Below are 12200 nucleotides of genomic sequence, written 5' to 3'. Positions count from 1 at the left end.
ATTTTTGTGCCCAAGCTTGACTTGTGAAGTTTGTAGGAAGAGATGGGAAGGAAGTGTCCTTGAGTTTGATACAAACACACAATTACAAGGAAGTAATTAGAGCATGCTGGTCCTAAATATTCACTTGCAGATATTTATCAAGAATGAAGCCATTAGTTTTAGAAAAACAACCCGAAACAAACCGAAGCATATATACAATGATTTCTGAAGGATCATGTGACACTGAAGACTGCAGTAATGATGCTGAAAATTCAGCTTTGCAATCACAGGAATACCTTACATCTTAAAATATAATAAGATAGAAAACAGTTACAACCCAAACAGTAGTGTAAATAACGTTTAATTGTATGAATAAATAATTCTATCTATACAACTTCTGTATGTATAGAAACTTCTAAAGGCCAATTCACAGACAAAAACCAACAAACGCCAAGCAAACAAGTTGGCAGTTGGATTTTAGAATTTTATGAAAAATAACTCTACCCCAACAGACACCAACAAACACTGATTGAACATTGTCAGTCAGGCGAAAACTCCAACCAACTCCAGACGCCAACAGGGGTAACCAGGTGCGCCGTTGGCACGGGGGACAGGGGGGTCAGGACCCCCGCAGTTTTGAAAAGACAGAAATCGACCCCCGCACTTTTGATAAGGGCTGCTTCAATAAGTCACAATATATCATCTTTTTTGCTTAGGATATTTTCTTTCAAATGAGACCATTTTCACGTTTCTGTGAACTTTTGTTCGTAAATATTCAACTGTTTTGTCGCAGATGTGAACAGGAAATGTGCTCTCGAACGGATAAACACGCGATCTCCAAGCAATCGATCACAGCGTGCTAACGTTTTAGGACAGGTCGATGGTATATAAATTGTGGCCGAACGTTAGCGTTTGTCAATCAAGCCAAACCGGTCATTTAGAAACCGAGAAATTTGACACTTTAAGGTAAGGAGGCTGATCTCTCAGGTTGACGCGCGAGCTGGCTTGTTTTGATTTCGGTAATTACATCTAGAAAGTTAAAAGCATTGACGGCATCTATAAAAGAGATATCTATGAACTTTGATCGCGAAAGTGAAAATGTCCCTTTGCGGTCGCATCGCGGTGCCCCCGCGTTCCCATTTCTCTCGATGTGAACCGTGAGCTCCAGTCCATTACAATTTAGGGCCCTGTTATACATCATTTCTCGCATTCCGCTCAGTCTCCTGCGCCCCTGGGGGTAACACACTGGATCAGAGAAAAACCCAACAAATGTGTTTGTTGGTGTTTGTCTGTGCGTTGTGAATTGGCCTTAAGACACTAAGGCTTTTGTTTTTGACTTCATTTGGTGTTTTCAGGTCTTGATTAGGGCAGGTCAAACCCTGCATTTCCATCTCCTCCACACCCTTTGCCACCTCTTTTCTCTGAAATTCTATTTCTTTTATCATTTGTGTCATTGCCACACTCTTGAAAAAAAAAAAAAAAAAAAAAAAAAAAAAGCTGAGACAGTACCCTTTAAAAAGGTTCTAATAGACCCTTTCCACATTTCTCAGAAGCGGAAGTCATCATAGTTGGGTAAAATTCTCTAGTGGTGAATGAGAGAATACTTCAATACATTTTTTTTTTTTTGTGTGTTTCCATTTTCTCAAATAGCAAAAGAAAAACTCCACAATAGTGTTTTCACAAAAAAATAGAGAGAGCGATTGATAACGGCAGTCAGAATACAGAAAGATGTCATTTTTACTGTCCCATAGCTGCTGCATTAGAAACACCCTCACAGCAGCGTTAACTAGGTTTTTGTCATTTGATGTAAAGGTAATATAAATACTAAGTATAGTGTTATAAATGTACATACGTTTTAAAAAAAATGAAACTATAAAAAACTTTGCAGGATTTACGATATTGATGACCGTTAAAACTATCATCATAGTCCGTGAAAAGGGTCTATATGTACCATTTAGGTAATAATACTTCCACTTTTGGTACCAATATGTACGTTTTGAATGGGTACTGCCCCAGTGACTTTTGTACCTTTTTTTCTGAGAGTGCAGGAATGAAAGAAACAGTAAGTAAGAAAGACACAGAGAGCAGAACAGAGAAAGAGAAGGCGTGGAGGTTGTCAAATAAATGTACCTATTAGCATGCAGCTGGTCTACTATGTTCTTAATTAGGCATGTCCTTAGGCTATCATGTCTAAATGGATTAAACTCTCCAAAACACAAACAACACACATACACTGTGCAGCCGTACATACATACCCACACACACCATATGCCACGCAGTCTGTGGCCTGTGTGATCTTCCTGCCATTCTTACTCTGATGCTTATCCAAACCCCATCACAGAGTTACTGGCATATGTGAAAGACAGAAACCAACATCCACCCTCCAAGATTTAAATCAATGAATCAACTTTGTGTATTTACGGTTTATTGTTTTTTTTTGTCTTGCAGGAATAGATCTTTCTGTTATCTGAGCTGCTGTTGGGTCGTTTATGACCTTGACAACTAAATCTGCAGTGTGTTTGTGCTGGTGCGCTGTCAACCCCGCTGCCGCTGTGTCATTTGTGGCAGCTAAATTGAAGGAGTGCTCCAGTCGTCTCCCACACGTCTTGCCCCTCGCCACGTGTGCGGGAAGCCCTGCTCATTCCGCTGTCTGTCTTCATGCCCACAAACATCCCATCATAAACAATGACCTGAAGCCACACAGCATCTGCTGCATGAAAGATGTTGATTTCATTGGCAAAACACAGATCTTTTGGGTTATGGCGCTATGATGGAGCAGACCTTGTACAATAACTCACATTGATGGGATTCACTTTATATGCAAAGAAAACACATCTAATGTAACACACAAAAATGGACCACAAGTATGGCCTTCTAAACGCCCCTGAAAAAAACCTGGAGTACTGCAAAAACAAGCCCAGCAACAGGTGGACGAGTGTATGGACTGTCATAGAAAACAACAGAGCACAACATCAGGCATGGGGCCCGCCGACACTCGGGTCTGTACGGAAAATCAAAATCTTAAGCTTCCTTTTTGGACTTACGGTAACTGTTCTAATCATGGCATCCTACATCTTGACGAGGGATCAGAAAGGGCTCTTTTTAACGCCGTCACCGTATCACCTTACCGTAGTGTCTCGTCCGGCACAGCATCCCCTTAATCTGTCCTTCACTACTGACTACACAGTGGTGAGAGAGGTGGTGAGGAGCATTGTGGCCAAAGTGGATTTCAGTCGTAGAAAAGTGCCTGACCTGGGAGAAGTGAGAGAGAAAGAGGCAAACGTATGTGCATTTGAGTTACATTGTTATATACAATTGCAAAATATACTGGATTTTTTTTAACAATTAATAAAAAAAAATCATAAATAACATTTGAATTTTAAGCTTTAGATTATAGATAGCAATTATATTAAAGATTTAACCCTTGAGTGTGGGTGTTTTAAATAAAGAATATCAGAACTTTAAAGGGTTAGTTCACCCAAAAAAATGAAAATTCTATCATTAATTACTCACCCTCATGTCGTTCCAAACCCAACAGACTTTCGTTCATCTTCGAAACATAAATGAAGATCTTTTTATGAAATCGGAGAGCTTTCTGTTCCTCCATAGACAGCTACGCGACTAACACGAATCCATAATCAAGCGGTTTAGTCCAAATTTTCTGAAGAGACTCGATCGCTTTATATGATCAACAGATTTGTTTTAGGTTTTTATTCACATATAAACTTTGATCAGCAAACATAAACAAAAGCTCAACCGAACCTGCTTGATGCGCGAGAACAAACCTCTTCCGGAAGCTCAAATGTGCTGTGTAACACACGAGAATGAACCTCATTGGTTCTCGCACACATCAAGCAAACATGCTTGAGCTTCCATCGTGTGAACTGATGAATGTTTATGTGAATATAAGCCTAAATTCAATCTGTTCATCATATAAAACGATTGTGTCTCTTCAGAAAATTTGGACTAAACCACTCAATTCATACAGGGCTGCGTTTCCCAAAAGCATCGTAAGCCTAAGAAGTTCGTAAAAATGATCGTACGACTATTCTTAATATTACGGTCTGTTTCCCAAAGCATTGTAACTTAAGTAGCACCTGAAAATGATCGTAGATCTACGAGTGCTCTGGAGTAATCGTAAAGCCCTAAGTGCATCGTAAGAAGACAGGATTATGAGGTCACAGGACAACCGGCAGATTACACCTTTAACTTTATTCAAGTGCAATGTGTATAACATAGCTAGGGTTTTGACTGTTTTTCTCTTATACTCTTTTTTTGTTTAAATGAATTTATAAATTAAATCATTAAGAAGAAAAAAAAAATACATATACATAAATATGTAGAATAGTGCTGATAAAACATGTCTGCACTAAAAAGTTTGTCTGTACACCTGTAGAAATTGGCTAGATGAAGTACATAATTTGTGCTACTGTCACCCTTAATATATACCCTTTATATAGGCCTATTGATATGCATGTTTATGTTTTAAAATTTAGTTTATGGTTGAAAAAAAGTCATTCACTTCAGAAACCCTTGGAAAAACTCATAAGAATTCCTACAGTATTTCATAGGGCCTTAGGCCTTGGGTGGTTCAGCAAACACATGGACATCAAAAACACTGAATCACAGTTTGATTTCACACACACACACACACACACACACACACACACACACACACACACACACACACACACACACACACACACACACACACACACACACACACACACACACACACACACACACACACACACACTGGATAGCAAGTGAGGATAGCAAAATAAACTGACATATTATACCCAAAAACTCTTCATACAGTGGACTACCAGTAAAATTGATAAAAATTTGGGACCAAAAATTATTCAGACACTTTGACCTGACCATGGTTTTGCTTAAGTTAGTTTTAGTTAGTTTTAGTTTAACTATGAGATCTTGTCATATTTTATTTCCATTTTTTTTAAACTATAGTGAATAAACTGTATTAATGAATGAAATGTTCAAGGTGTCTGAATAAATGTTGGTTTGACTGTATATATATATAGCCTATGTATAATTTAAAGAAATCTTCTGAAAATTACATCTTTGTTTCGCTCTACCTCCTCCAGAAGAACAATTTTCTAATCCACATCAGGTGACGATTATTAGGTTAAACGTTAAAGGATACGATTTTATAAGGTAATATTTAAGCACTTGAGAAACGGACAGCGACTCTTAAGTAGCACGCGTTCTCACGCGTTCTCACGCATTCATGTTAAGTGCATTTTCGGGGAAATGCTCGTGGAATTGCAGCGAGCGTTCGTAACCTCACTCATAGAAAGCGCTCTTAAGAGCTAAGATACATCGTTATTGGGAAACCCAGCCTAGATTAGTTTTACGATCTTTTTATGAACTTTTTAATGTGTCAAATTGGTAGTCACGTAGCTGTCTATGGAGGGACAGAAAGCTCTCGGATTTCATCAAAAATATCTTCATTTGTGTTTTGAAAATGAATGAAAGTCTTACGGGTTTGGAACGACATGAGGGTGAGTAATGACAGAATTTTCATTTTTGGGTGAACTAACCCTTTGATATTGCAGAATCCCTACTAAATAATATCATGCCAAACCAAATTTAAACAGTTTCATAGCTCATGATAATGCCATATCATTTTTATAAAAATGGGTATATTTATAGAGAGTTTTAAAGTCAAAGGATATATCAGTAATTCTTCATGAGTTGAATTGGAAAGTTCAAACACCATTTTTGTTTTGTCACTTGTGATCAATTTAATTAAATGTATTAATTTTTTAATTAATACAATTTCAATTAAGATCAATAAAAACTTACTAACCCCAAACTTTTGAATAGTAGTGTATATAAAGTAAATACACTTACATCTTAGTTTACTATTATAAGCCTTCTGGTCTTTCTCATCCACAGATATTCACTGCAATTCCTCGGAAATTTCTCCCCCATCTCAAGAACCCCTGCTGGTATGAAGAATTCTTTGGGAATATCACAGCCGATCCATATGGGAAAAACTTGTATGCCCTTTACTCAAAGCGCTTCCAAGCAATATATGACCACCTGCGCAGGGCGTTTCCAGCTCACCTGCATCAGCATGCAGGTAGATATTACCGCCTGCGCTGCCTGCCCTTCTTTTACATCATCGGTCAGCCTAAGTGCGGCACCACAGATCTCTACGACCGGTTACGGCTACATCCAGAGGTCCATTTCACCACTATGAAGGAACCACACTGGTGGACACGAAAGAGGTTTGGTGAGTTTCACAAAAAAGAGAAATCAACCCTATGGTTTAAAATGTGAATTTATGATGCTGGTTGGTCTTTTTGCCAGCAAAATGTTCATCCCTCGCATCACTCCCATTTTCTTACAATGCGAAGCATCTGCTTAATGTTAGACAGATCATTGGGTTCTATCACATTTAGTTTATTTCACAAATTTTACAGCTGCAGAACAGATGCCCTGTAATTCTGTTTGCAAGCTCTTTTACAACTGAAATAATTGTACTTTGTTTTCCCCTGGTTTAAGGTATCATCACGTTGAGTAATGGTCTTAATAACCCCTATCCACTGAATGACTACCTGGACCTTTTTGACCAAGCATCCAATCAGATTCAAGATCACTTGATGAGCAACTCCTCCAAAAGCCTCAAAAAAGTTGACAGCATAATTGGTAATATTTATTCATTTTAATTGTGTTTTAGGTTTAGTTACTTGTGTAGGCCCTTTCTTTAAGGCAGGGATTCCCAAACTATTTGTAAGCTGAGTCTCTCTGACATAAAATATTTATTTAAAGTACCCCCTGAGATTTTAAGATAATATTTCAAATATTTAACAACACATCGGCACGTTCATGGTTATCTGATGTCACATGACATGCATGTACAGTAAACAAATAAATATTTTTCTTTATTTTAAAATGATTTATTTTACAATTCAATTAATGATTAGCTTTCCATCAACTCACAAACTCCATGCAGTTCCCTCATGAACCCCAGTTTTAGGTATTGTAGGCCTATAGTTTTTGATGTGGCTGCTGAAAGAGGCAAACAAATCTCCAATTAAATTCACATCATCTAGAAACACAGACGTTCTCATTAGGGGTGCCAGATGTTATAGTTAAGGTCTGTCCTCTTGTTATGACTCATACCAGAAGTATTAAAATAAAATTAGAGGCCTGGGAAATTACAACACAGTCAAAAAGAATAACGAATATCATTCATCAGATTATTCCTGTCTTCAAATGAAATATTAAGTTGATTGGGATCAAGCAGGGTTATAAACTTTAATAATTTCATATACATTTTTGATTGACAGGTGAAGCGAGCGCATCAACAATGTGGGACAATAACGCTTGGGTTTATTTCTACGACAATGGAAAGGGGGTGGAGCCTCCTATTCTGGTGCAAGACTTCATTCATGCTGTCCAACCAGATGCCAGATTCATTGTGATGCTCAGAGACCCAGTAGAGAGGTACTAATCCACTTTTCAAATAAGATTAGGTATATTTATCTCTCTGGTTCAGATATCATAACCAGTAGACTACTGTGTGAGAGATGCTCTTTATATCGTCCTCTTACCTTTTATTGTGTTTGTCCACTGTGTGTATTTGCGTGTGAGAGAGCAGGCTTTACTCAGACTATCTGTACTTTGGCATGGCTAATAAATCTGTGGAGGATTTTCATGAGCGAGTATCAGAATCGCTGCATCTGTTTGAGGGCTGCTTGGCTGAGAGGTCCATCCGTTCCTGCATTTACAACACCACTCTCAACAACCTGATGCCTGTGAGTGCAACATGAATCACCTCAGATGTGAATATTTAATATGATATTGCTATCTTGAAGAGATAGTACACCTAAAAATGAAAATTCCGTCATCGTTTACTCAACCTCGTGTCGTTCCAAACCTGTGTGATTTAAAAGAGATGTAGTAATGATGCACTGAAAGTGAATTGAAAACAGGGGTTGTCAAGTTTCTAAAACAATTCTTTCAACTCCTTAAAATGTTATCTTCTGAACGATAGATGGATATTTCTCCCCAAAGCATCACAGTTGGTAATTCTCATTAGGGATGGCCACCAAAGGCGGCTGGTGTGAGTCAGAGTCAGATTTCGTTCAGTGTGATATGATGTAATTGGTTCAGCCACCAGGTGCAGCCTTGTAGATAAGATATACCCACCAGGGGATGAGCTGTTCTGGCTCTTCCCCAAAGCTGTGCAGCCAGTAGATGATCTTCACCTCTGGAGAAAGCTGTTGGAAGGTGAAATGAAAGCAGTTTTAGAAAAAACTAAATGTGTTTTGAAAAGTACATTGTTTTGCTGCACTGATCTGGGGATCAAAGTCATGAATGATTTATGGCTGTGATGCTGGTAAAGCTGGTTGATGAAGCAGCAAAACTATGGATTGCTGCATCATTGCTGCTTAGTCTGTTACAGTAAATTGGATGTAATATAATCAGAGATACTCAAGTAATTATATACTGTTATTTAATTACTTTTCCCTTGAAACAGTAAAGTAATGGATCACTCTTAATTTTTCTGTAATTTAATTAGGTACTTTGGATGTAACTGCATTAAATACTATATAGAACAATTCTACATAAAATAATAGTGGATTTAACATCAAAAATGTAACGTTTAATGTTAAAATGTATGTTTTTAATTTTAACATTCTGCATTTAAATACTTTAGTCAGTTCAAGAATAATTTATTCAATTTTATATTATTTATTATATTAAAAGAGCAGTTTCATGTCTATCCTTGTAACTAACTGAGGTTGATATTGGATTTAGAAAGTTATTAGTAATAACCTATAAGTAATGCATTACTTTTTAGAGAGAGTAATTAGTCCAGTAATCTAATTATACTGTTGAAGATGTAAGTAGTAGCTAGTAATGTATTACATTTTTAAAAGAGTAACTTACCCAACAATGAATAAATGCAAATAGAGGGTTGTTGCACCATTGTTGCGCCACCAATCGAATTGAGAATGTCTGTTATATTCTGAAGGTATCAATTGAATTGTTATTTCACTATAACTAAATTAATTGTCATTTTGTGGACCATAGTAACCTATTTACAGCATTTCCCAGAATATAATATATAATCAATAGATTTTTATTTGTATAAGATTATTATTCATATCTACATATCAAGCAAAATAGTTGAAATTTGTCTCTGAATTGAAAATTGAAAAAGAATGTTGTCTAATCCTGGTATTATAATATAATATATTAAATACAAAGTATACCTGATGTTTACATCAGAAGCTATTTTTAACAATATATAGTAACTATATCACCGTGATATATAGCAGTACATAAAATCTGTTATAAAACGGAAAAAAGGAAGGATTGTCTCACTGCTAAATGTTATACTGAACCTTTGGGTCCCTCTGTTGGGGGAACACATGAAACTCATGCATTCACTTCAACTAACTTCCCTGGGGGCCACAGATGGCTCTTAAATTATAGTATTATATAAAAACATAGTGGCACTGTATTTCTCCTTTTTGTAGGTGAGGCTTCATGTGGGACTGTATGTCATGTACCTGCTAGACTGGCTAAGTGTTTTCAGCAGAGAGCAGATACTCATCCTACGACTGGAGGATCATGCTGCCAACCGGAAAATCACAATGCGGAGAGTCTTTGAATTTCTTCAGTTGGGTAAGTTACGTAGTTTTCATGCTTCTACATACATAAAGTACGAAAACGTGTGTCTGTTTGTTTAACCTCCTGAAGTCTTCATAAATTTGTCATTATGTGCAAATAAGTGCAAGAATTTATTATTTCAATGACCGTGGGTTTGTGCTTCATCGACCCTTCAGGTCCTCTAACTCTGCAGAAGGAAGCAGACATCACGAAGAGCCCTGCCTCCAACACAAGACGACCAGCCAATCGAAATCTTGGTCCAATGCTATCCATAACCAAGGAGATCCTGCAGAACTTCTACAGGCCGTTTAACCAGCGCCTGGCACTGGTTCTAAAGGACTCTGCCTTTCTCTGGACGTAGCCCTGAGGAAGAGGGAATGAACAGACATATATAATTGTAATAGACAAAGTGATACAAATTTAACACTATTAGATTTGTTAGGCCAGTACTGGGTGGCTGGTATCACCTTTGGCCAGAATTTAAATTAAAGCAAACTTTTTCTATATAGTGATACCACTGACTTTATTTTTTTATTTTTTCTTTGGTTATTTGGTGCTGGACACTTTCATTATTGCACTTTGATACTCAGAGGGTATTTGGTCAGAATGACCACTGAGAAAGACAATTCATATGGATCTGGAAGGTGTTTCAACAAATAAACAGAAAAGGCAGCAGTCAGAATTAATATACACTAAACACAACTAATATTAAATAATAAAAGTGCTGTCAATGTGGCTGTTACAGCTTTAAGAGTTTAGCTCTGAGAAAAATGTGAGAGGGCCAGTTGTTGCCTGAAAGGTCAGAACTAGATATAAAAGACAATATAAAGGATTGTGGAAACAGAACACAAAAGCCATCGTGGACATTGTACTGGGTGAATGACATCTGGTGTCAATGTAATGTAATTTTAATGTTGTAATCTGTTATTGTGACTGTACAGAGACAAGGGCAAGAATACATCCATTCCCACTTAATTCAACTTTGATATCTTCTGATTGAATTGCAATAAATAGTGTTTCTTTAACTCAATTTGTCACATGAACTGGTAATAGTAAGATAAATCAAAAATAAATGAAAAATATTTTTATGTAAGTGTCTTAGATACACTGAAGTCACTGATAATATACATGGAAACTAATTAACACTTTTAATTAATTTTAATGAATACTTAATAAAACACTTCTCCCGGCCTGTCAGTAGATTACAATAAGTTTTCGGTCATATGCTATATTTCAGAAATGTTGGTGTAAGATTATTTGTAAAGTACCCTAACAAAAACTGTGAATGTTAAGAGCTTTTAAAAATGGTTGCTGGTGAAAATCTACTAAAAAATAATTAAATGTTTATTTTCGGATGGGGCTGGAGGATGAAGGGCTTAGGAACATCAACAATTATGATTCATATGATGCCCTTTGCGGCCCTTCTCCAAATCCACTTTGGTGATGCAATGCCGCATAGATAGATTTTTTGTTTGTTTTTTATTGCAAAATTTGAATATACATACAGGATCAGAGAAATATTTTTTTATTTTTTTATTTTTATTATTTAACCCTTATTTAACCAGGAAAACACTCACTGAGATCAAAAATCTCTTTCACAGGAATAAAATGTGGTTGTGTCTGTTACAATGAATAATCATACATTAAAAGAACAGAAAACAAATATCCTGAGTTTGCATACATCAATATGAAATAATAAAGAAAAGAAGAACACATTAATTAGGTTAAATCACATCTTTATATAAACCATCATAATGCATCCAAAATTTTTTACTTTTTTTGTTATTTATAGAAGTCTGAGGGATAAAATAAAGGAGTTAAATTCAGCAAGAAAAAGAGGAAAGCTTAAGGGAGATTTAAGCCACTTTTGTTTGTGAATGAAGAATATAGATAGACGATGGGTATCACTGCGTTATCGGCAGAGGTGACGTCGTGGCCGCAAGGGCGGCGTTCCTGAACGCTCTACGGCCTCGTGGAGTTCACGGGCACGCGGCGGCCATCTTGATAAGAACACGTATTCGTGAGTACTGTGTATTAGTGATGTGTCGTTCTTGAATGATTCGTTCATTTTGAACGAATCTTTAATGTGACTCGGGAAGAACGAGTCGTCTCGGGGGGTGATTCGTTCAGTCGCGCATGTGCAATATTCTACAGGTTCTGTACTGCTAGAAGTAGTTCACCTGATGATTCAATTGATTAGTTCATTTCATGAGTCTTTCGGGTTTTGAGTCGTTCCTTAATCACGTGACAGACCCATACGCTACCAATGCATTCTGAGCCGGAAAGAGAATTGATTAGTTCTTTTTATGAGTCTTTCGGGTTTTTGAGTCGTTCCTTAATCACGTGACAGACCCATACACCAATGCATTCTGAGCCGGAAAGAGAATTGATTAGTTCTTTTTATGAGTCTTTCGGGTTTTTGAGTCGTTCCTTAATCACGTGACATACCCATACACTATGCTGTGTGACCCAAGCACATTATATTTATTAGTAAATAACGTTAACTCTCCAGTTTTGTTTGAGTTTGTGTTACAACTGTTAAAGCTGAAGTTATCATAACCTTGATGTTT

At 36.9% G+C, this 12200-nt stretch overlaps 1 protein-coding gene across 1 annotated transcript in view; it reads left to right on the top strand.

Annotated features, from left to right (window-relative positions):
- The window catches only part of chst15 (carbohydrate (N-acetylgalactosamine 4-sulfate 6-O) sulfotransferase 15), a 33226-nt gene extending 22508 nt beyond the window's left edge, over positions 1–10718 (top strand). Inside the window, exons 2-8 of the mRNA XM_048191262.1 lie at positions 2428–3261; positions 5899–6238; positions 6511–6654; positions 7299–7455; positions 7610–7766; positions 9498–9645; positions 9807–10718. Of these exons, the coding sequence (XP_048047219.1) occupies positions 2833–3261; positions 5899–6238; positions 6511–6654; positions 7299–7455; positions 7610–7766; positions 9498–9645; positions 9807–9991 (1560 nt within the window). The 5' untranslated portion in view covers positions 2428–2832 and the 3' untranslated portion in view covers positions 9992–10718. The remainder of the gene's footprint in view (positions 1–2427; positions 3262–5898; positions 6239–6510; positions 6655–7298; positions 7456–7609; positions 7767–9497; positions 9646–9806) is intronic.
- Positions 10719–12200: the final 1482 nt, after the last annotated feature.

The sequence above is a fragment of the Megalobrama amblycephala genome, linkage group LG5 (assembly GCF_018812025.1).
Source record: "Megalobrama amblycephala isolate DHTTF-2021 linkage group LG5, ASM1881202v1, whole genome shotgun sequence".
Lineage (NCBI taxonomy): Eukaryota > Metazoa > Chordata > Actinopteri > Cypriniformes > Xenocyprididae > Megalobrama > Megalobrama amblycephala.
The sequence above is the reverse complement of the archived record's forward strand: the minus strand, read 5'-3'. Positions and strand labels throughout refer to the sequence as shown.